General features: G+C 33.6%; 1 protein-coding gene across 9 annotated transcripts in view; it reads right to left on the reverse strand.

The window, feature by feature from the left end:
* The window catches only part of LOC120085457, a 53204-nt gene that overhangs the window by 12246 nt on the left and 17416 nt on the right, over positions 1–23542 (reverse strand). For 6 of the 9 annotated variants that reach the window (XM_039041426.1, XM_039041425.1, XM_039041424.1 and 3 more), the window contains 7 exons: positions 9493–9600; positions 9263–9412; positions 9066–9173; positions 8861–8968; positions 8441–8779; positions 4630–4818; positions 4464–4525 (listed from right to left, as the gene is read on the reverse strand). In XM_039041426.1, coding sequence (XP_038897354.1) covers positions 4464–4525; positions 4630–4818; positions 8441–8779; positions 8861–8968; positions 9066–9173; positions 9263–9412; positions 9493–9600 — 1064 coding nt within the window. Of the gene's footprint in view, positions 1–12; positions 278–4463; positions 4526–4629; positions 4819–6115; positions 6331–6427; positions 6541–8440; positions 8780–8860; positions 8969–9065; positions 9174–9262; positions 9413–9492; positions 9601–23542 lie in introns of those variants that run through there. The other 3 variants (XM_039041429.1, XR_005483945.1, XR_005483946.1) reach the window with 3 other exon arrangements.

A 23542-nucleotide genomic window follows, 5' to 3' on the forward strand; every position in this document is an offset into this window, starting at 1 on the left:
CCGTTCGCGTGCACCGGCTGGAAAGCGTGACCTTCCTCGATGGTGTTCGGTTGGAACGGCTGAGATTGGAAGCTAATCGGCGCGCCAACTGGAGCAAGCCCACCACCTGCTGTTCGGCTCGCCAGCTGGATCTGTTCGGCTGAGCCACCTGGGATGATGGTTTGGAGATAGCGGTCAACCGCTGCTTGAATCACAGCCTCATTAGTCAGCGTACCTTCACCTATCAAGTTTGATGATTGAGTTTCTTCTATCGGGGCTAGGGTTTCATCACCTTGCTCTGATATCATATTAAATAGAAGAAAATAAGATGACACAAGGAGTTTACGTGGAAAACCCTAATTCAGGGAAGAAAAACCACGGTAGAAAATGACTTATTATTTAATGTCATATTTACAATAGACCCAACCTCAGATATAAATAGAATGAGGTGAAACCCTAATTTAGCAAATATAGCAAAAATTACAAAAATGCCCTTAGGGCTAATTTAACGTATTTCAACAATTTGTAAAAAGCTCATCTTCCATTGTAGAGGGAATATAGTTCTTTTCAGATGAGCTACATTGAGAGAGAACATCAGCATGATTTCTTTTGGGGTTTTCTTCATCAGATGATTGAACGTCCGAGTTTTTATTAGTTCGATTGTGATGACTATCACTTGGTATTCCTTTCTCCTCTTTAAAAGTGAGCATTGCGATAAAGGATATCCAATCATCCTTTTCATATTCTCCAGGCATCAAAATATAGCATTTTAAACATCTGTCATCAATCATATAAATTTCAGCTATGTTTCCTCTTCTCTTGTTAGCCTTTTCGTCCCAGATACAATATTTTTTGTATCTTTCTTCTAGAAGAAACGATTTTTGCGTGAAGTGTCTATAAGCACTTTAAAGATAGCTTTGAGCCAATCTAAAGACTTCAGTTGAAGGTCGAGAAGGATTTTTCAGGTCCCACTTCAGCCATCCATACATTCTTTCCATGGGATCTTTTGTCTATAGACAAGTTAAACTCCAATTTTTCAATGTAGCACGAACAAGGAAGGTGTCTTACAAAATTTGTATTAAAGGAAAGCAGATAAGAGCAAGAGGTAAGATGAGTTGTGATGCAGTATGTTCATGGTTGAATATAAAGAGAGTCTCGATGTTGATAATGTTGGAAAAAAACCTCCAACTTCTACTGTAGGAATAAGTATAAAATAAAAGAGAAATTAAAAGAAAGCGATAAAATACTGAGAACACAAGAATTTACGTGGAAAACTCTCAACTTGAAGAAAAACTACAGCCCACCAGAAAGAAATTCACTATGTGAAATATTGTTACAATTACACATAAAAATGGAAGAAATGAGAGCTCTCGAGCAACTAGATTTAAGGCTTTCACTACCCAACTGGTTTTAACTACTCAATTGGATGCTCTAACAATATCTACAAGTGTAACTTGTCTCTTGGTTTTAAGGCTTTCACTACCCAACTGGATGCTCTAGCAATATATACCTACTAGTATACATGCGGCCATAGAAGTTCCCGAGTTGAAAGTGGCGATAATGGAAGAAATGAGAGCTCTGAAGCGAATAAGACTTGGGAGTTAGTAGCTCTCCTTAGAGTTCACAAGACAGTTGGTTGCAAATGGGTGTTCACAGTGAAGTATTCTGACGGAACGCTTGAGAGATATAAGGCTAGATTAGTTGCTAAAGGTTCACTCAGACGTATAGGATTGATTATTCAGAAACTTTTTCCACAGTAGCTAAGCTAAATACGATCCGAGTTCTTCTGTCTGTTGCCGTGAATAAAGATTGGCCTTACATCAACTGGATGTAAAAAATACCTTCATGAATGGTGAGTTAGAAGAGGAGGTTTATACGAGTCCACCTCTAGGTTTCGAAGCTAAATTTGGGAACCATGTTTGCAAACTTAGGAAGTTCTTATATGGGTTGAAACAGTCTCCTAAGGCATAGTTTGATAGGTTCACAGTGTTTGTTAAATCCAAAGGGTTTATTCATGGGCATTCTGATCATACATTGTTTACCAAAAATATCACCCTCAGGGAAGATTGCTGTTTTGGTGGTGTATGTTGATGACATCATTTTATCAGGAGATGACACGATAGAAATTGTTAACCTAAAAGAAATGATGGCAGGTGAATTTGAGATCAAAGTTCTTAGTAATCTGAGGTATTTTCTTGGGATGGTAGTGGCGAGATCAAAAGCAAGAATATCCGTGTCTCAATGGAAATACACTCTAGACTTGTTAAAGAAAACAGGAACGACTGGATGCAAACCCATTGACACTCCTATTGAGGTGAATGAAAAACGGAAAAGCATTACGGAAGGAGTTTTTGTAAATAAGGAGAGGTATCAACGCCTTTTAGGAAAACTGATTTACTTGTCTCATCCTAGGCCCGACATCTCCTATGCTGTGAGTGTGGTAAGTCAGTTCATGTAGAATTTGTATGAGAAGCACATGGAAGTAGTGACTCGAATTCTGAGATATCTGAAGTCCACCCTGGGGAATGGCTTAATGTTCAGAAAATATGACACACGGAGCATCGAAACATATACTGACTCAAATTGGGCAGGATAAATGACTGATAGAAAGTCAACCTCAGGATACTATACCTTTGTGTGGGAAAATTTGGTAACCTAGCAGAGTAAAAAACCGGGTGTAATGGCAAGAAACAGTGCTAAGGAAAAGTATAGAGCTATGAGCTTGAGAGTGTGTTAAGAATTCTGGTTATAGAAAGTTTTGTCTGATTTTCACCAGAACTATCTGGGTTCCATGAAACTGTATTGTGATAGAACTAAGCACGTGAAAATTGACAGACACTTTATTAAATTAAAGTTAGACCATGGGGTTATCTGTATTCCCTATGTCCCTTTAGTCCAACAGGTTGCAAATGTTCTTACCAAAGGATAATCAAGACAGACGTTTGAAGCTTGTGTTAGCAAGTTGGGTCTTGTCGATATCTACGTCCCAACTTGAGGGAGAGTGTTGAAATATGTTGCATTAGCCCTAAGGGCATATTTGTAGTTTACTCTATATTTACTAAATTAGGATTTCCCCTCATTCTATTTATATCTGAGGTTGGGGTCTCTTGTAAGTATGACATTAAACCATAAAACTTTTCTATTGTGGTTTTTCCTCCCTAGACTAGGGTTTTTCACATAAATCTTGTCTTGTCTCTTTTCTTCCTATCTTTCAAAAAAAATAAATAAATAAATAATTCAAGTATGGGTTATGGTTGTTGATCCAAGTATGACAAAGATTGAAGGCCTAAAATTTTTTAAACATGGGTTATGAAGCTTCAAACTAGAAAGCCACAAATTGTCGAGTAGATAAAGCACCAACTTCAAAAATCTCAAGTTGGAAAACACAAGATAATTTTTACCCTCACCTATATCTCAAGTTGTTAAAGTATTATGAAGAAATTATAAAAAGAACATTGACTGAGAAGAATCCTAGAAGCAATACAAATGTTATACAAATGTGGATTTAGGATTTTATAAAACTAACTGAAGAACCTCAAAAGGACACTTAATTAATCACAAACTCAAAATTTACATTGAAAAATCCAATTGGGACTCAAACATTGATGAAAACTAGGGGTTGCCCATCATATAGATAACTAAGAAAATTAAAAATCCAAGATCTGGGGATAACCTCGGGACAGACTAAAGACACGAGCCGAAGTCGATCACAAAAGATAGGTAGGTTAACTCTGCTTAAGTGTGGAGGATGAAAACTAAGGAACTAATTAAATACAATGACTATTTAATCAACACTCTCGATTATTCTTGTCAAATAGGGGTTGCCAAAAATTGACAAGAAAAGTCAAGCTCGAGTATCTGTGATCCTCAAGTTAAGACGGGCATAAGATCAATACTTGTGCCCAACGCTGCTTAGTTATGATGGATGCGCATCAAGAACCTAACTAAACTTCGAAAATAATCTTGGAGGAATAAAGTTGATAGCTAAAATTGTGATAAAGGTTAAAGCAGTACTTCAAGTTTGTATGAATCCACGGGACAAGTAGGTAGCCTTAAAACCAAACATAGGAGTGAGGGCTAATGTTGAGAGATGAATTTTGGCATGACAGAATAAAGCTAAAAATCAAGTTAAAATAAAAATATAAAATGAGATAAGATAAGATAAGATTTGATGTCGCTTATTTGGGATTAGAAAAATCATATCATAATCTTATGAGGGTTAAATTAAATCCCAAGTCAAATCCCTTATAAATATACCATTATGGCTCCATATGGAGTAATTAAAAACTTTTGACTACTTTACTCTACAATTCTGATACATGACTATAGCATCTGAACCTTTTTTTTCTTTTCTATAAAATTATGATCTCCCACTTTGAACCGTTGTTATCCCCATGAAAGTTAGTTATGTTTTTCCTTAATTAAAATTTGACATCAATAGGACATATAGTTGGTTCCATATAAGAGGGAAAGTAATTACTTACATCGTGTCTAACAATAAAGAGTCCGGTAATCAAATTTGTGAATGCCAAAGTTACTATATTTCCTGCAAGAATAATCCCAATCCAAGAGATATCAACTAAACATCACCTAAATATGTAATTAAGATAGAAGAAAAAGAGGAATAATGGAAATTGAAAAACATAATACCATCAGACATATTAGCAGTTGTTGCTGCAGTGACAATAACTAAACTTGTAATTGATTGGATTAAACCACCAAGTACTATGCATCTTCGAATCTTCCACCTTCCAACGTTACTGCTCTGTTGGACACAAATTATTTCATCGAGAGGCATTGTGATAGTTGAATCTTCTTGATTGCATATTGCCTCATCACCTTAATCAAGTATTGAGAAAGTGAGTAAATATAGTTTATCTTAGTTTATTAAATGGCAATGCTTACTAATTGAGAAATAACTATATATTTACAACAAACTGTTACTAACCAAACCAAGGGAAGTAAATTAACAGAATAATTAAACTCTGATACAACTCCACAAGAACATAGATTAATGTTGATATTACTCTCCTCAGGAATTCATAGAGCTAGAGAAAGAAAAGTTTGCTAAACCCTTTGTAAAAATATCAACAAGATGAAACTTGGTCCATATAGGAAAAAGCTTCACAGGGACGACCCTTTAAATGGTATGATATTGTATATTTTAAGTATAAGCCCTCGTACCTTTATTTTTCTCATCACTAAAATGCCTCATATTATGGAAGATAATTATTCTTACTTTTATATATATATTATTGATTGGTCACACTCCAACAACTTTGTTATTTAAAGGAAAATTAGATATGAGGCAATATATATCGAAGAAATTGGCATAAAAGCAAAGGAAACGATCACTTGAAACAAACAAACTATTATTAAGAATGTAACAAAGATGGATACTTTCCGAGAGTACCTGTTCACTTTCTCAATACACAATTACTTTTTTTCCTCAATCTAAGGTTGTTTAACTCTCTAGCTTTTATTCTTCCTTCCTTTCTTTGCTTGTTTGACTTACAAATGGGAACATATCTCTTATTTATAGGTGTGAGATTCATAGCGCTTAAGTAAGAGGATTTTCTAGGCCTTTCTAGGATCCACATTCTTCTAGATATTTTTATGAGATTATCATTATCTAAAGAAATTCACTAGAATTCTTTGGTGCCTAAAGAAATGTTAGGATATTTCTAGAACATTTCTTATGTGATGCTTATTTACATTTTTCTAGATAAATCTAGAGATGTCTAATATATACTTATGTAGCAAAAAAGGTATTAGATCAAATCTATGACCAAACAAAGGAAATCCATCTCTAATTGAGAGAAATCTCTCTTAAGAACGCATGTTCTATATTCAAATGGATAATTAAAAGCTCCCTATTACAAATCCTAAAGTGGCTAGTTATAATCTTATAAGGAAATCAAACAATTACCTAATTAATTCAAAAATAGTAATTAAGTACTAGTTAATCGAAATTAACAACTAAACTAAATATAAATAAAGTATACTAATTATCCTATAATCATCCTCATTATTTACACTAAGTCAAATATATAGATAATTCAAGAAACTTCTAAAATAGTTAGTGTCACTTCTTCAATATGGATAGTAATATCACTATCCAGAAACGATACTTTACATTTTAGCATGATGCCTAAGAAACAAGTGGCAATTGACAAACGATATGCTTTGCTTCTTAGCTTTCTGTATGATCCTCCTAGAGGCGATCCTCCTCTTCCTCTCAGAAATGGAGTACAATAGTGATAGCACCGAAAAATGTGTCATCTCACTACTTAAATCGAGGTCGTCCTTAGGTTTTATATGTTTATTTAATGATTTATTGGTATCATGCACCTGAGATGTAGAATCGAGCATTAGAATCAAAATGGAGTTTAAATAGATTAAAATGGAGTTCGAATGCATCAACTGGGAAAATGAGAGCTGAAATTACAGTTTTATTACTAAGGGCATGATGGAGCTACACCGTTAGGCGCCACACTCGTTGCTATTTCTCAAGAGCAAATCTTTCCTAGTGTTCATTGAGCGTTGCAGCACTGTCTTGTTCTGTAACATCACAACGCTATGGAGATTTACGTAGCAGCAAAGTTTACAAAGTACATAGCAGCCCCATGATTGAAAGCTTGTGAGATTTTGATCACTTTATTATAATTTTATATATTGTCTTTGGATTCTTTCTCTACTTTAAATGATTTCGATTATGTTTTCTCATGAATGTCTAACAAACTTGCTGATATTTTATAATTGGTAATAGAGATTAATTTACAATACTTGACATATAATTGTATCTTGATCCATAAGTAGCAAAAGGTTAGATAGATTTGTGATTTGTTGTATATGATGAAGAACATTGCTATATCAACCTAGGCCAGAATAAGCATGTTGAGTGTTTCATTAGGCTTTTCCTGTTACATATTCACCTTAGCAATTCCCTTAATCTTAATGTGGTTACTTCAATTAATTAGGATGCATCTCATCTATTTAAATTGGCTAATTAGATAATCTGAACTCTCACCTAGCTTCTCCAGGTGAATTGGCTAATCTACATAATATAGGAATTAATTTGATGAATCTATGATCAAGTTAAACTCGGGGGAATGACTTGAAAGCCTAAGCTAGATGTTTTAATCGTACGAATTTCATCCCTTCATTTACTTTTATGCAAATTTATTTTTCTTGCAATCAACTCTTGGGCTATGAGCATTTTCTAAGAGGAACACATTGGTTCTCTTTGAATTTGACTCGTACTACTACATTTTAGGTAGGAACAAAATTATTTTATCAAGAGTTGGCTACAAACTCTCGTCGATCAAGAAGAATGGCGATCAACGCCAACCACCTCCACAAGTTGCAGCTTCGCAAAGTCCTATCTTCTTAGCAGAAGATAGAGATAAAGCAATTAAGAGAGTATGCAGCCTCAATGTTCCAAATTCTTGGCATGGGATTCTAGATCCACCTATAGAGCCACCTCTCTTTGAGAAGAAGCCTCTCATGTTCCAGATGTTGAATGTATTCGCATGATTAGCAAGAATACCAGATGAGACCTTGCATAAACATCTTCGATAGTTCGTGCATATTTGTAGCTTATTCAAGGTAATTGGTACCCAAAAGACTCTTTAGTGTGTTTGATCCAAAGAATTTAGAAGTAGTAGTTGTGAATTTCATTCCTTTTTTGTCTCGAGGAGTTTGTGGATCCCACCACTAAAAAAACATGAATTTTATACCTTAACAACTCTTACATTGGGGCCCAAACACTCTTTTTAAGACTAAAATTGTTTCCTTACTATGTGTAGGGAGAGGTTTTAGCATGGTTAGACTCGTTTCCACCAAATTCGATCACATGATGAAGGATCTTGGGGGAAGCTCCTAGAGAGGCACTTTCCACTTGACAAGAATGCTATATTCAGAAGTGATACCATCGCATTCAAGCAAGCCCCAACAAAACATGTTGATGGTGTCTGGATACAATTTTAGAAATTGGTCAGAAAATGTCCACATTCGTAGTCTCCCAGCATGTATCTTAATGGAGCCGTTTTCCAATGGATTCAATCAACCATAAAAAACGCTTGTGAAAACACCAACATGTATGTCTTTATTGAAAAAATCAGTAAACGAAGCAATCAAAATCATGCAATAGCAAACACTGAGATGATTACCACAAAGACTGTAATTCTCTAGAGAAGACTATTTCCTACTTCATTTGTTATTAGTATTCTCTATAGATATCTATTGTTTTCATCTTGTAAACAAGTAACTAAGAAAGCTCCAATAGGGCCTAAGTGCCAAAGAACTAAATAGAAGAACTCTCTCTATAGCCTAATTTTCTTTCATTGCCTCCAACATACCAATTATTCTTGAAAGTGTACCATTTATATATATTGTATTTATTTTAAATATAATCTTTTTTGCAGTTTATTACATATATATTTTGATATCAAACACTGACCTTGGTTAGGAATGGATGTAGAAGTTTGTCCAGAAGCCGTTGATGTATTCTTTTGTTGAATTGTCGCCATCCTGACAGCCTTGATGCAAATGGGACAACATATGCTACGCGAATACAGAAACTTATCCACAACGTCATTACACATTTCACCCACGTTTTCACCTTCGAATGAAATTATGGCACTTAATTCTTCATCATCTTCTAATCCCAAAGCTCGCTTTATGAGATTGTTGATATAGCTCATGCACTCCACACAGTATATGTTAAATGATTTTACTGAATAATATAATGTTGTGAGGAACTCTTCTTCTTCAACATTGTTATCCAGTGATTCAAAAGCTGGTGGCAAAATGAAAAGCAACAAGTTAAAAATCAATTAATCCACTACCAAATAATTAATCGCTCTCTGAATTAATTTACCTTCCATCTTTAGATCAGGTGGTTGAAGGAAATTCTTTGCTGCAATGTTGTATTTCAATCGATCAAAATATTGTTGTTCTATATCCCATAACCTTTCTCTGCCCGTTCCTTTCGATCCATAATCAATCAATCAAAATTCTAATTCAAACTAAATCTTTTTTTAATTTTTTTTAAAAAAAAAAACAGTGAAATCATTAATTATTACCTACACTTTCAAATTCTTGTCTGTCTTGTTGGTTGTACACGTATGAAGGTTTGCTTAGGATGCGATGATAATCCCTTTCCAACATTTTGATTTTTACTCTCAACGATACTGTAATAATATCAATTAAATCAACCAATTATTTATATACTAGATAGAGCACTTAATTTAATCATTATTTAAATTTATTGTTAATTTACCTATTTCATCAAGTAGTTCTTGGTGAATGTACTTGGCATATATTTGAGTCACGTCCATTGATGGAATGTCATTGAGGATTGTTAAATGTTTCTTTTGTATAAGCTCACAACATTCTTCTTCTGCCTCCTTTAACTCTTTCTTTAATTTCTCTGAAAATTAATGATATCTTAATCAGTATTTTATTAAAAACAAAATAGTATTATATATTGTATATTTAATACAAAATTACCAATCTCTTCTAAATCATCACATTCATAAGACCATTTGTTTGAGTATTTCTCCCCTAGCTTTCGAGCACAAGTATCTTCCAGCAATCTCAGATCATTCTTCCAACATACTGCAGATTAAAATATTGAAATTGATATATTCGTCAATTGGAGTGTTCAATATCAATACAAAGAATGAACCCATATCTCCCATATTTTAGGGGACAAAGCAAGGGTTGTTGGCAATGTGACATGAGTTGGCATAAGAGGTACCATATGGTAGATGTACTTTTTGGGGTTTTCCCAACAAATTCCAAGACAAGGGACATGAGAAAGAGAAAGGAAGATGGTCAATCTAGAACAAGAAAAGGCTTTTTGTATATGATTGTTAATATACACTCAATCTAGAAAGAGATACCATATGGTAGGAGGAGCGAAGTAGCTTTATCGAGACCAAGAAAACATATACATATAATATTAATTCCAATATGAAGATATACACTAATAACTTAACATCGAAATGTCCATTGATAAATCCTTAAAATTGAAATTACAATATTGATAGATATTTTAATAAGTTAGAATGTCTTGAATTTGATATTTACTGTTTCGAACGACCAAATACGTCCTTTGAAACCTATATATTCATATTTATGTTATTTGTGCTATTTATTATTAAGTTTTTTGGAGCCCAAACAAAAGGATCATTTATTTTAGGGGCAATTGTAACTTTAATTAAAAAAAAATTGAAAATTGGATGCATGTCATAGGTTTTTCTTTTTTGCAAACATGTCAAAAAACATCTGCCTGGAAGTTTGATTGCTATCTGATTTTTATGTGATGTTATCTGATTTCAATGTAATTGTTATGTGATGCTATCTGATTTCTATGTGTGATTGCTTTGTGGTTGCTATATGATTGACACATATGCAATTATAAAAAGGTTGCAGTCATGACTTTGGTTTTTTAAAATGTATTTGTCATAGAATGCAATTTCCCTTTATTTTAATAACTGAAAGAAAAAAAATACTGCTACACTGGTTGTTTTTTCGTGGGTGGTTTTACTGAACAAAGTAAGTGTGAAGAAAAAAAAATTAATATAAGGTGGTAATATATTTTCTCTCCGTCGGGTTTTATGTCATAAAACTCGTGGTTTGTAAACAATAAAACTTATTCTGAAAACTCAATAAGTTGTTATTGAATATATGTATTGCTTATTAGAAATTCAATAAACTAAAAAGACCCATATAAAAGTGGATCAGGTTCGAGTAAATAGTCAAAATGATCTATAGTATATGAATGGGGTTAGGTGCTTTATTCTGGTAACACTATCGGATGCAGCCTACTCTGTAGTTATTACAAAAAGTTGTAAAAGTGTTACAAACGATGTGATCCTAATTCGTACATTTTATGACATGGGAAGTGGGGGCGTCCTGTGAAATGGGTTTGTACTAGATCGGACCACGAAATCAGTCACTCTTACTTTATAACACTCTTTGGTGTTTAAGACTAACTATTTCAAAGCGATGACCTAGGTAATTTAATCTTAATCCTAAGCTAACTATGAACTCCTATTTATTCAAGATTATCGTTAGATTTTCATAGGTGAGGGTTGGCTCAACAGTGCTGGCTCAATAAATCTCCATTCAGGGGTAAGACAAGATAGATAGCTAGGGACAGAAGGTGCAAAATGGAATTCACTCATACCCTCTATTAGGGATAGTAGAGAGGTTGTTCCCTTAAGTGCTGATTTCGGATCTTGAAAAGGGGCCCCACCCTCTCATTGGCCCGAGAGGGACTCGGTTTATTGATCAGATCACAAATCAATTATTTATTAGAGGATCAATGGGATGTAAGGAACAAGTAGTAATCTCAGGGGTAAAACAGACATTTGACCTAGCCGCTATAACGAACAACCTGTGAAGAGTTAACTTACTAATCATGGTTATATCGAGTGAACATAATATATCTATAGTGAGATGAGTTCAACTATGCGCTTTAGTGGAGTGACCCATTAGTTAACAAATGCGGGTTAATTCGATGTAATGAGTTTACCCAATTAATCTCGGATCGTTGGAGCCCATGATTTGTAGGTTCGCGAGGTCCCCCTATTAGCTCGTAAATGGATTAACTTTAGAGTAGTGTGATATGTTAATTTGAAACGTTCAAATTAGAATAAAGAGAATTAGTTACGCGTTTTATTTTAGAATTAAACTGAATTGAAAAATTAATTAATATTTAAATATGATTTAAATATTAATTTCATGAAGGTGGAATTTATGTAAAATTAATTTAATATTTGATATTATATTAATTAGAATTAATTAATTTTTTAATTAAAAAAATAGAATCAACGTAGCCAAATATTAAATTAATTTTACATAAATTACACCTTCATGAATTTTTTTAGCCCCCATTCGTTAAATGAATTATTAAATGAATTATGTGTTCTACATAAATTCCACCTTCATTAAATGAATTGTTTTTTTTCTAACATTAAGCGTTTAATATTTGATATTAAATTAATTAGAATTAAAAAATTAATTAATGTTAGAACGCTTTAGTGAGAGATTAATAAACATATATGATATGATTATTTTTAGCTCTCATGTCCCTAAGAGTTCATGATCAAAATTCATGTGGCACTTCGTGTCGATTATACCTCGACTGCTCCATTCGGAAAGTGTTTACATGAATTGAGATTTTGGTGGATGGGGGAAGTTGTTCACTTTAAAATCAATTGCGATGTTTTTATTTCAAAATTTTCACGTTCTCAAGATGTTTACACTGAAAGGTTCATGTGGCACTTCGTGTCGATTTTACCTCGACTGCTCCATTCGGAAAGTGTTTACGTGAATTGATCATGGTGAATGAGGGGAAGTTGTTCATTAGAAAATCAGATATATGGTATATTGATTTCAATTCTCACATCCCTACATAATTCCACTGTGAGATTCGTGCAGCACTTCATGTCGATTATACCTCGACTACTTCATTGAGAAAGTGTTCGTCATAGATCAAGACCAAAGCGAATGGGGGAAGTAGTTCATAGTAAGTGGGTGAAGGATATGTTGTACGGTCTCTTCTGTTGGTTTGAACAATGAGATTCCTATGTTGCGCCTGCTTGTCATCTTTCAATCAGCCTTGCTAGTCGTTTAACGATGGCTATCCCCTCGGAGGGTTTTAACATAGGATTCAGAACAACTCAAACTATATAAATGGATAGGATTTCTAAAGTCAGTTTCAACTTTGACTTTCCAACTTTGGGAGCATCATTGATATCAAACTTCTAAAGTCTGAAAATAGAGGGTTACACTTGTAAGATTACTAAAGAGTTGGTAATTTCTGACAAAAAACGGTAGCTAAATGACTAATCGGAGTATGAGTTATTCTAGAGATAGTGTTTAGCCAAAAATGTCTTGTTGTAGTATCATTGCAAAAATAATCTTGGGTATATTATTACTTTGCTAAAACTTGATTGGGTTTAGAAAGCAATTCACTTAAAAAATTTGTTTATAATTTCATAATGACAAGTTCACTAGTACAATTGTTGGCGTCTTATAAACTGATTGGGGATAATTATGTAATCTGGAAATCATATTTGAATACTATATTAGTGATAGATAATTTACGGTTCGTCTTAACAGAAGATTGTCCTCCTGCTCCCAACTCTAACGCAAACCGAACTGTTCGGGATGCATAAGATAAATGGATCAGAGTGAATGATAAAGCTCATACTTATATTCTCGCCAGCATTTCTAATGTTTTGGAAAATAAACATGAGGATATAGGTACTGCCAAAGAGATTATAGAATCTCTACGAGGGATGTTCAGGCAACCGTCCTCCCTAAGGCATGATGCTATAAGGTACGTTTACAACTGTCGTATGAAAAAGGGGGCCTCTGTTCGTGAACGTGTCCTGGACATGATGGTTCACTTTAATGTACCGGAAGTAAACGACATTGTTGTTGGTGAGAGAAGTCAAGTTGATTTTATTCTAGAATCTCTTTCGAAGAGTTTTCGGCACTTATGCACGAATGCACACATGAATAAAATTGAATACAGTTTGACTACTTTGCTGAATGAGCTACAGGCTTATCAAACTATGTTGAGAACTAAAGGTCTGGAATCAGAAGTAAATGTTACTACTGTTGAGAAGAGAGGAACGTTCTCCAAAAAGTCTGATGTTGCTTCTTATTCATAGAGTAAGAGTGTTCCTTTTAAGAAGAGCAAAGGGAAAGGGAAGAAGAAACATGCTGGGAAGAAAGGCAAGAATAACGCTGTAGACAAAGAAAAGTCTTTCCACTGCAACGAGGAAGGGCATTGGAAGAGGAACTACCCTCAATACATTGCAAAGAAGAGAGCAGAGAAAGCAAAATAGACAAACTAGTTCCTGAAGACCGCTTGCTCATCTTAAACCAGTGGGAGATGTTGTTGTCTGATGATAATTTTACCTGCTTTTGTTATCTTGTAAAGTAAAAAAATGTATATATTTTTGTTGTAAAAAAAATGTTCATTTTCTAAAATTATGTTTGTTCTATCTCATAGCAACTTTTGTTATGAACCAATCTAATAAAAGCCATTTGTAAATTTTCAGATATTTTAAAGACGGCTAGAAATCGATTAAGGCAAATAGTTATTTAACCTCTTGGATAAGTTTAGAACACGTGAAACGTTCATTGTATACAAAACTTGTTAGGTAAAATAAAACTGAAATACTTTGTTCGGATCAAAGTATAGAAAGTTAAAGATTTCTATATCTATTTGATAGAACATGAAATCCAATGAAAAACTTTCTAATTGCCTTAAATTGATTTCTTAACATTGTTCGAATATTGTTCTAGATTACCTTGTATTATTTGTTTCCATAAAAATGTTATTGAATTAACACTGTTAACAAGAGTTGTTAAGACAGTTAACAAGAGTTGTTAGAGCGTTATTGAATTAACACTGTTAACAAGAGTTGTTAAGATAGGAAAGATGCGTCTTACTCAAAGAGTTGAGAGTACCTCAATGTAGTGGGAGGAAAGTATGACTTCCTGGTCATTATTCACAATAAGATGCATTCTCCATATAGTTTAATAAGAAGGCTATTGTACACTAACATATAATGATTCTCTCAGCTAAAGTGTTTGAGAATCACCTAGTAAGACAAAGAATACCAAGTTAATAACCTCGGGCAAGTGGGAGAAATATCTGGTATGGGATACCGAATAGTAAACCATGAGTATGGGATGCCCTAGCTTATTGTATTTCTCTATAAAATTCAGAAACTCGGTATTATATATTTTGATATATAAGTTACCACTGGAGTTTTAGTCCAAGTGGGAGTTTGTTGGATTTTATGTCCTAAAACTCGTGGTTTGTAAACAATAAAACTTATTCTAAAATTTCAATAAGTTCTTATTGAATATACGTATTGCTTATTAGAAATTTAATAAACCAAAAAGACCCATGACTATTAAATAAGTACTTGAACTTTATGTGGAGACATAAAAGTGGATCAGATTCGAGTAAATAGTCAAAATGATCTATAGTATATGAATGAGGTTGGCTGCCTTATTTTGATAACACTATTGGATGCGACCTACTCTGTATTTGTTCGTATTTGTTACGAAGAGTCGTAAAGTACTATAAACGATGTGATTCTAATTCGTACATGTTATGATATGAGGAGTAGGGACGTTCTATGCAATGGGTTTGTACAAGATTGGACCATGAAATCAGTCACTCTTACTTTATAACGCACTATTTGAGACTGACTATTTCAAAGCGATGACCTAGGTAACTTGACCTTAATCCTAAGCTAACAATGAACTCCTGTTTATTCGAGATTATCCTTAGATTTTCATAGATGAGGGTTGGCTCAACCGTGCTGCCTCAATAAACCTCCATTTCTGGGGTAAGACCGGGTAGATAGCTGAAGACATAGGATGCAAGACGGAATTCACTCTTACCCATTTTTAGAGATAGTAGAGAGGTTGTTCCCTTAAGCGATGACCTAGGTAATGTTTGCATCCCTATCGACAATCCACTGGCATTACACATATTTTCATTTCTCCATCGCCACTACTCTTCGAGTTTGCCTTCTATTTTCTAGTTGAAGTCGAAGTTTGTGGTTCTGTTCTTCAAGTTCAAGCAGAATGATGATTGAGTGTGAGTTCACGGTTTTGTTTGCAGTCAAAGTTCACACAATACTCATGTACTTGTAGTCAGAGTTTGCTCGTTCATGTTTAATCCCTTGTGGAAATCGTTGCTCGTTCTTGTTTAATCCCTTGTGCAAATCATTGCGGTCAGTATTACGGTGAAACACTGATTCAACTCTAGTCATTATCTTCATTTGGATCTCTAGTTTGCAGGTCAATTTGAGAATTCATTTGGTTAGTTTAGTTAATGTAAACCAGGTTTAGATTGATTCATGTTTGGTGTGGTTCGAATTTTCAATTTTGTTCCTCGATTTGATTTTCTCTGGTTCGGTGTACCTCAGTTTGATTTTTATTGCAAGCTTATTTTACTGTTGGTTGAAGCTTAATTTTCTGGTTAACTTCTCATGCCTGTTGTCTTGTGATCTTTATTATACTAGCCTAGCTATAATTTCTTTTTGGTAGTTGTGAATCAAAGTTTACTTTAGTATGGAGCAAATTCATCAAATTCCACAACTGCTACGACCCAATGTCTCATCTGGTATTCTTTATGGTTCTTTAGCACAAATATATAACTACCCCACAAATAGGTAACTACTCCCACGTCTTTCCTGATAATAATTCATCCAGGAATTATTGATTTTGGGGCCTCTAATCACATGACTAGTTCATCAAATCTATTTCATTCATATTTTGTTTCTTATGAAAATTTAAAAAAAAAAAAAAAGAATCGTTGATGGTAGTTTTTTTTTATTATTATTATTATTATCGTAAGAAATGGAACTATTGAATTGATTGATACAATTTCTTTAAAGTTTGTTCTTTGTGTCCCTAAATTGGGATGTAACCTCTTGATTGTCAGCAAACTTGGTAAAGGTTCTAATTGTCGTGTCACTTTCTTTGTTTCAACGTCACGACTCAGGAAGAAAATTGGAAGAGTTAAAATGCTTGATGACCTCTATTATTTCGATGCAGGTTTTTCTAGTAATAAAATAACTGGCACCGAAAATATGTTGTCTCATTCCACTTAATTCTAGATTGTTACTTGGTTTTATGTGTTTAATCGATGATTTTACAAGTATTGAGCATCTGGGAGATAGAATAGAGTAATACAAACCATTCAAGGTTAATTTATAGCAATTAGGAGCTAAAATGAGCAATTGGGATTCAGATTCGATGAATAGTGAAGGCTGAAATGTCAATTTTGAGATTTATTTGGCATTTTCTATAGTTTTTATGAGATTTTAGTGTATGTTCTTTGGATTTTTTGCATCTTATTGTTTTCCTTTCCTTTCTTGAATATCTAGGATGAATATATTGGTAAATTAAATTGACAAATTAATAGCTAATACTTGTATATTTGTTCGCCCATGCTATGTTGTTGGGGTTTGTGCTCTAAAGCCTCGTAATTAATTAGTTTATTAATTTAATTATTAATTATGCAATATTAATTTATCCATTAACAAGAAAAATCCAAGTTTATCATATGTAGTCTTGAACAATATGTAGTTGACATACAAGGTGGATCATGTTCAAGAGATAACCTAAAAGATCTATGGTATATGGACAAAGTTGGGTGCTTTATCTTGGTAACACTGTGAATACGACCTACTTGTAATAGTTACAAATGATTTGATCTAAACCGTTCATGTGGAGATATGTGAGTGGAGGTATCCTCTACAAAGAGTTTGTATAAAATTGGATTGCAAAATATTTAATATCTATTTATAAATCTGCTAATTGATAAGATTAATATTTCAAAGGATGATTCCTTTGATTTGTATGGGTGAGAATGGCTCAAGTTGTCGACTCAATAAGCCTACCATTTTGGGGACTTGACTAAATGAAGAGCTGGGAACATAATTTCACAAGATGAAAGTCACTCCTTCGCACATAGGGTAACTAGATGAGTAGTTTCCTTAATGCTGGTTTCATGTCTTGAATAAGGGGCCCCACCCTTTCACTAGCCAAAGGAACTTAGTTTATGGATGGATCATAAACAAATTGTTCATTAGAGGAATCAGTAGAACTTAAGAGAAAATGGTAATTACATGGATAAAACGGATATTTAGCCCAACTTTAAATATGAACAATTTGTGAAGGATCAACTTGCTTTTATTGATTATATGCATGGACACAACTTGTCCTACGGTGCATAAGAGTTCAACTATGAGTCTATAGTGGTTTGCACTATAGTTAATGAATGAAGGTTAATGTAATTAAAGATTTTAATTAATTAATATTTGATCATTGGAGCTTATAGACTGTAGGTCCATAAGGTTCCATTGCTAGCTCAGCACGGACCAACGAGGATTGACTACATTGAAAGAAAATTTGAAATGTTCAAATTTATGAGGAAAAAAATTAATTGTATTTCATACATTGAATTACATAATTTATTATAAAGTTTATTTGAAAGTTTATTATAAGATAGAGAATTGATTTATTTGAATATGATTCAAATAATTAATTATTTGGATAAGATCCATATAATTAAGTTATTTAATTTAAATAAGATTGAATTAAATAATTGGAGAAATAATTTATTAATTAATTTGAATTGTATTCAAATAATTAATTATTTAATTTGGATGGGATTATTTAGTTTTTACCAAGTCTTTGCATATTTGCTTTGAGAGATGAATATTTTATCCTTAAGCTGCTTGATCTGGAATTTCAAGAAATATGTCAATTTACCTACCAAACTCATTTTAAATTCAGTTTGCATTTGATTGACAAAAAGATCTAGAAGATGTTGAGACATCCATCCTAACACTACATCTGCAACATACACTTGAGCAATCACAGAACTCTGTTTTTTCTTTCTTCACAAATATCATTTTGTCAACTACTTCTCTCACATATCCCTACTTGAAAAGAAATTCAGATAAGTGATCATATCACTTGTTTTAGACCATAGAAAGCTTTTCATAGCTTGTACACATGATCAAGATAAACTGGATCAACAAAACATTTAGGTTGTTCAAAATAAACTTCTTCATTTAAGTATCCACTAAGGAAGGCACTTTTAACATCCATCTGATAAAGTTTGAATTTTAGCAGACAAACAATACTTAGCAGAACTCTAATGGCTTCCAAGCAAGCCATATGGGCAAATGTCTCATCAAAGTCAATACCCTCAATTTGAGAATATCCTTGAGAAAGCAAATGGACTTTACTCTTATAACAATTCCATCTACATCAGATTCGTTCTTGAAGATCCATTTGTTGCCAATGATATTTGCTAAAACAAAATGAGGAATCAATATCCAGACCTGATGTCTTTCAAATTGTATCAATTCTTCTTGCATGACATTTACCCAACACTCATCCTTTAAAGCATCTATTGCATTCTTAGGTTCCACAAGAGATGTATAACAAATATTACCGGTCATTTGTGAATAATCCACTTTTTATTCCTTCTTGGTGGAATTTCTAGATCCAATATCTCCTCTAATATTACTGGAAGGATGATTCTTTAAAATTTTACTAGAAGGATGCTTGGTATACTTCTGATCATCTTCATTATCCGAGACTGTGTTGTGTTCAGAATTTTAAGTAATGTCATAGGATTATCATCAACAATTGGTGAAACAATCGATTTTGATTTACACACATTTGTCACAAAGACTCATCATCAACTTCATTTTCCTCAGTGAAACACACTTCAAAAGTGCATTTCATGAGCTTAGAATTTAGTTTTATGCTTAATTTCAGACATTTGATTCTCTTTATGTCTAACTATAGAAAATCGAGCAATTGGACCGAAACAAGAAATTTTGAGGATAGAATGACCAAAATACCCCACGAATGGTCAGAATTTTGACATAAGACAAGGAGAAAAGTTGAAGAAATTGTTAAGGAAAAAATACGATAGTGTCACGCGTAGCGTTACAATGCTGGCCCACTACGTTGAAGACCTGAGAGGAATAAAAATCAGAGCAATGTCACGACACTGCTAAAAGCGTCGCGATGTGTTACTTCGTTGTTTTTGGTAGTGTCGCGCTCAGCGTTGCAACGCTGCCCTACTACACTGAAGATCCGAGAGGAATAAAAAGAAGATTGAAACCCAATGACTGCTATATATAAAAGCAATTTTCTGCTGAGGATCGAAATGAGGCTCGTTTAGAGCTGAGTTGAGGGTTTAATTGAGATTGTGGCAAGGCCTCCACGAGGAGTGAATTTCTGGGCAGAGGAACCATTTTGGAGCTTCAAAGGAGTGACTTGTTTATTCTTTCCTCGTTAATTTTCTATTCATTTGTATTTGGAACTTTATGAATGGTCTATGTTTGTGCTGTTTCCATGATTGACTAATTTTTGTTCTTAGGGTTTTGCTTTAGTTTTATGGATTCATTGAATTGAGTTAATTTTTCTTGAATGTGATTTACACATGATTATTTTATCATGTTTAGTTTTGATGCTTTGAACAGTTTGGCCATTGTTTGAATGTCCTTTACGTAATGTCTTGCTTGGAAGAGAGGGTGTTAGGCCATATCTAACGTGTTAAACTATTAGTCGAATATGCACAATGGTGATAGGAGATTAATAAAGATTAATGATGGAGAAACTTAATGTTATGCTAATCAAGTAATTGTAAGGAATTGGATTAATAGTTAGTTATTAGAAAGGGTTGAGCTTGGAAGAAGATACCTGGACATAAGATTTCCAGATTTATAACTAGCATTAAATAATTCTGGGGTCTAAATAAGTAATTTGGTTAATTCATTTAACACAATCATATCCTAAGATGTGTCTTGCCTAGTTTCACCCTGGTGTTGTCTTTTATTTGATTTTTAAGAGTACAATAGTTAAATTTTCATCACAATCCGATTCCCTAATAAAAATAAAAGGATCTTTGAATAGCTAGAAGAATCAAACCAATTTTCTAAAGGACGATACTAAGTCACTTAACCGTTTGACTATATCATAACTTCACGTGTGCGCTTGTGCTCCAATAAGTTTTTGGCACTCTTATCGAGGAATTGTGTTTTGATTTCTTTTAATATTTAAGAGATTTGACTAATATTAATTTAGGGTGTAGATTATTTTTTTATTTTATTTATTTTGATTTTTGATTTTACATTTTTAGCCTTTTCTTAGTTGATTTGTTGTGGTGGTTGCTTGATCAATTATGTCTAACAATAAATTAGGGTGGTCTTATGGGTTTTATTAACCTAAATTAGGTCTACCACCACCAGTAATGCTTTTCAACCCATACCCTTATCCCATTAGTTATCTTTCCCATGATCATATGTGTTACAATGTTCATCCAACTCCAATAGAGCGAAAACCTTTATTCGACGACTAGTAGAAGAGTATATCCTAGAGTCTGAACTTAAGAGGTTTTGCATATAAGAGATGGAGAGGTTGGACAGGATAGAAGCCCAAGTGGGAAAGAATGAGGCAACCCTTAAATGTATAGGAGATTAACTTAGTTTGATGGTTTATGCAATTAGAGCCTTGAATGAGGAGATTTTGTCCAATGCCACTAAGGCAAGGAGGTTAATTGTTTTACATGATGGTGAGGAAGAGTTTAAAGCATTAGAGTCAGCCCAAGAGCAAGTTTGTGAGATTGAGAGAGAAATTTTTCTTAATTTAGATGAGGAAGCTTAAGTGATTAAGGTTGAAGTTGAAGAGCCTTGTTTTCCATCTCTTAAGAGCCCTCTCATTCCTGATTTTTCTCTTTCTCATGAGCCTAGTCAGTTTGAGTCTACTTTTAATTCTTAGTCTTTTTATTTTCAAAAAAATAAAAATCCTAAAAATAACTTTTTGCTTTCGGTGCCCAGAAAAAGATGGTGAGCCTACAAGACGTTGTAGGGATTGATTAAAGCAAGAAGAGACCTGAAAAATGGAAAAAATTTATATGCCTTGACGTATAATCTCCCCTGTCATCTACTTCAAGACGTTATACTCAACACTTCTTGGGAGGTAACCCATGTTTTATTTGCTTTCAATTACGTTATGTTATTTATTTTTATTTTTATTTTTATTCTGCTCTCACGGTATGTAGTCTTATCTTTTCAAGTCTTTGCTTTACAAGAGCCCTAAAATAAGGTAATGTTTCGCAAGCCTGAGCATGTGGATTGCTTAACTAATCCGGCCAATTTCGCTCATTCTTTGTGCTTTATTTTTCTTTTATTGTATTGAAAAAAATGCATGTTTTTAAGTTTAGGGTGGGCAAAGTATTGCATTCTTTGCTTGTCTATTTGTATTTATCCTGCTATGCATGTTAATTAGGGAAAGTGATTTATGCATGTTAGTTGACTTAATATTTTGAGTGTTGAATTTTGGATTTTTTTTTTTTTTTTTTTGAATCCTAAATATGATGTTGTGCTTAGAATGTGAAATTTGATAAGGATGTAATGACTATAATTTTCTATGAGTTACTCTAAATTTCCATATTAGATGATCTACTGTGGAAATGGGTAACATATTCTTGAGTTAAGTTATCTTTTAAGTCCCTCTTTGAGTCCCATGCATAATTGAGCACGTAGTCATTTTCTTCTAGGTTCTTATTAGTAAAACATGCATTTACTTGAATTAATTTGGTTGTCAACTCAAAAGGCCCCACTGGTTAGAGAGTGTCTTCCATGATGGTTAGTAATGTTATACTAAGCAACAAAAAAATGTAGTATTTATGCCTGCTTAAAAAAAATTGTCCACAAAAGATTGAGTGGAATATTAGAATATCATTAAAAAAAATGAGTGTGAAAAAGAAAATAAACTTATAATGTGTATGCATGGATGGGGGTAAAAAGAGCTACCTTCACTATGATTAGTTGGGATGTCTGAGAATCAACTAGGTGTAAGTCCCTACGATGAATGTGTGAATGAGGGTACCCTTAATGAGTTATCTTAGGCATCTTAGTCGATAAATTACTTTCTTGAATGCTTTGGTGCTTGAAGATTGGTGCATGACGCTAGAGTAGGAGGAAAACTAGAGAGGTTCATTTTAAATTATAACGAACTAATAGGACTTAATCGAAAAGGCTTTCACACACATATGGGGGATGATAAGATTTGGTCTTGAAATATTTTAATGTTGGGATGTGTTTGAAAGTCTCTACTAATGGATCTAGTGTGTTTACTTTGAATAATGAGGTTTTAAGTCATTTGTGTGCTTGTTTGAATTTTCCTATAGTCTTATTCTTTCTTTCCTCGAGATTAGAAAAGTTATAAGTTTGGGATGGTGAAACACACTCAAAAAGTATTTTTGTGACCTTAGAATTTAGTTAGTTTTATGCATAATATGAGATCTTTGATGCTTTTTATGATTAATTGTAGGAAATCAAGAAATTGGACAAGAACAAGCAATTTCGAGAATAAAATGACTAAAATACCCCAAGAAAGGTCAGAAATTTGACCTAGAGCGAGAAGAAAAGTGGAAGAAATAGTTAAGGAAGAAAAAACAAATGTTGCCCTGCAATGCTAACGACCTGAGAGAAATAAAAAGCAGAGCAACATCACAACGCTGCCGAGAACGTCGCGACACTCCAGAAACAATGTTTATAAAAGTAGTTTTCTGCTAAAGATTGAAAGGATGATGGTTTAGGGTTGAGTTGAGGGTTTAATTGAGATTGCGGCAAGGCCTCCACGAGGAGTGAATTTCTAGAGAGAGGCAACATTTTGGAGCTCCAAAGGAGTTAAGATTAGAAAAGTTCGTTGTGTTGCTATTCCGGATTTGAGAACAATAGTCAAGAACCCAACTTATTTATTCTTCCCTCTTTAATTTTCTATTCCTTTGTATTTGGAACTTCATAAATAGTCTATATTTGTATTATAGCCATGAGTGATTGATTTGTATTGATAGGGTTCTGATTTAGTTTCATGGATTGCTTGAACTGAGTTAATTGTTCTTAGATTTGATTTACACATGATTACTTTAACATGTTTAGTCTGGATGCTTTAAACAATTTGACCACTGAATGTC

Source organism: Benincasa hispida, chromosome 9 (assembly GCF_009727055.1).
Source record: "Benincasa hispida cultivar B227 chromosome 9, ASM972705v1, whole genome shotgun sequence".
NCBI classification, from domain to species: Eukaryota; Viridiplantae; Streptophyta; class Magnoliopsida; order Cucurbitales; family Cucurbitaceae; genus Benincasa; species Benincasa hispida.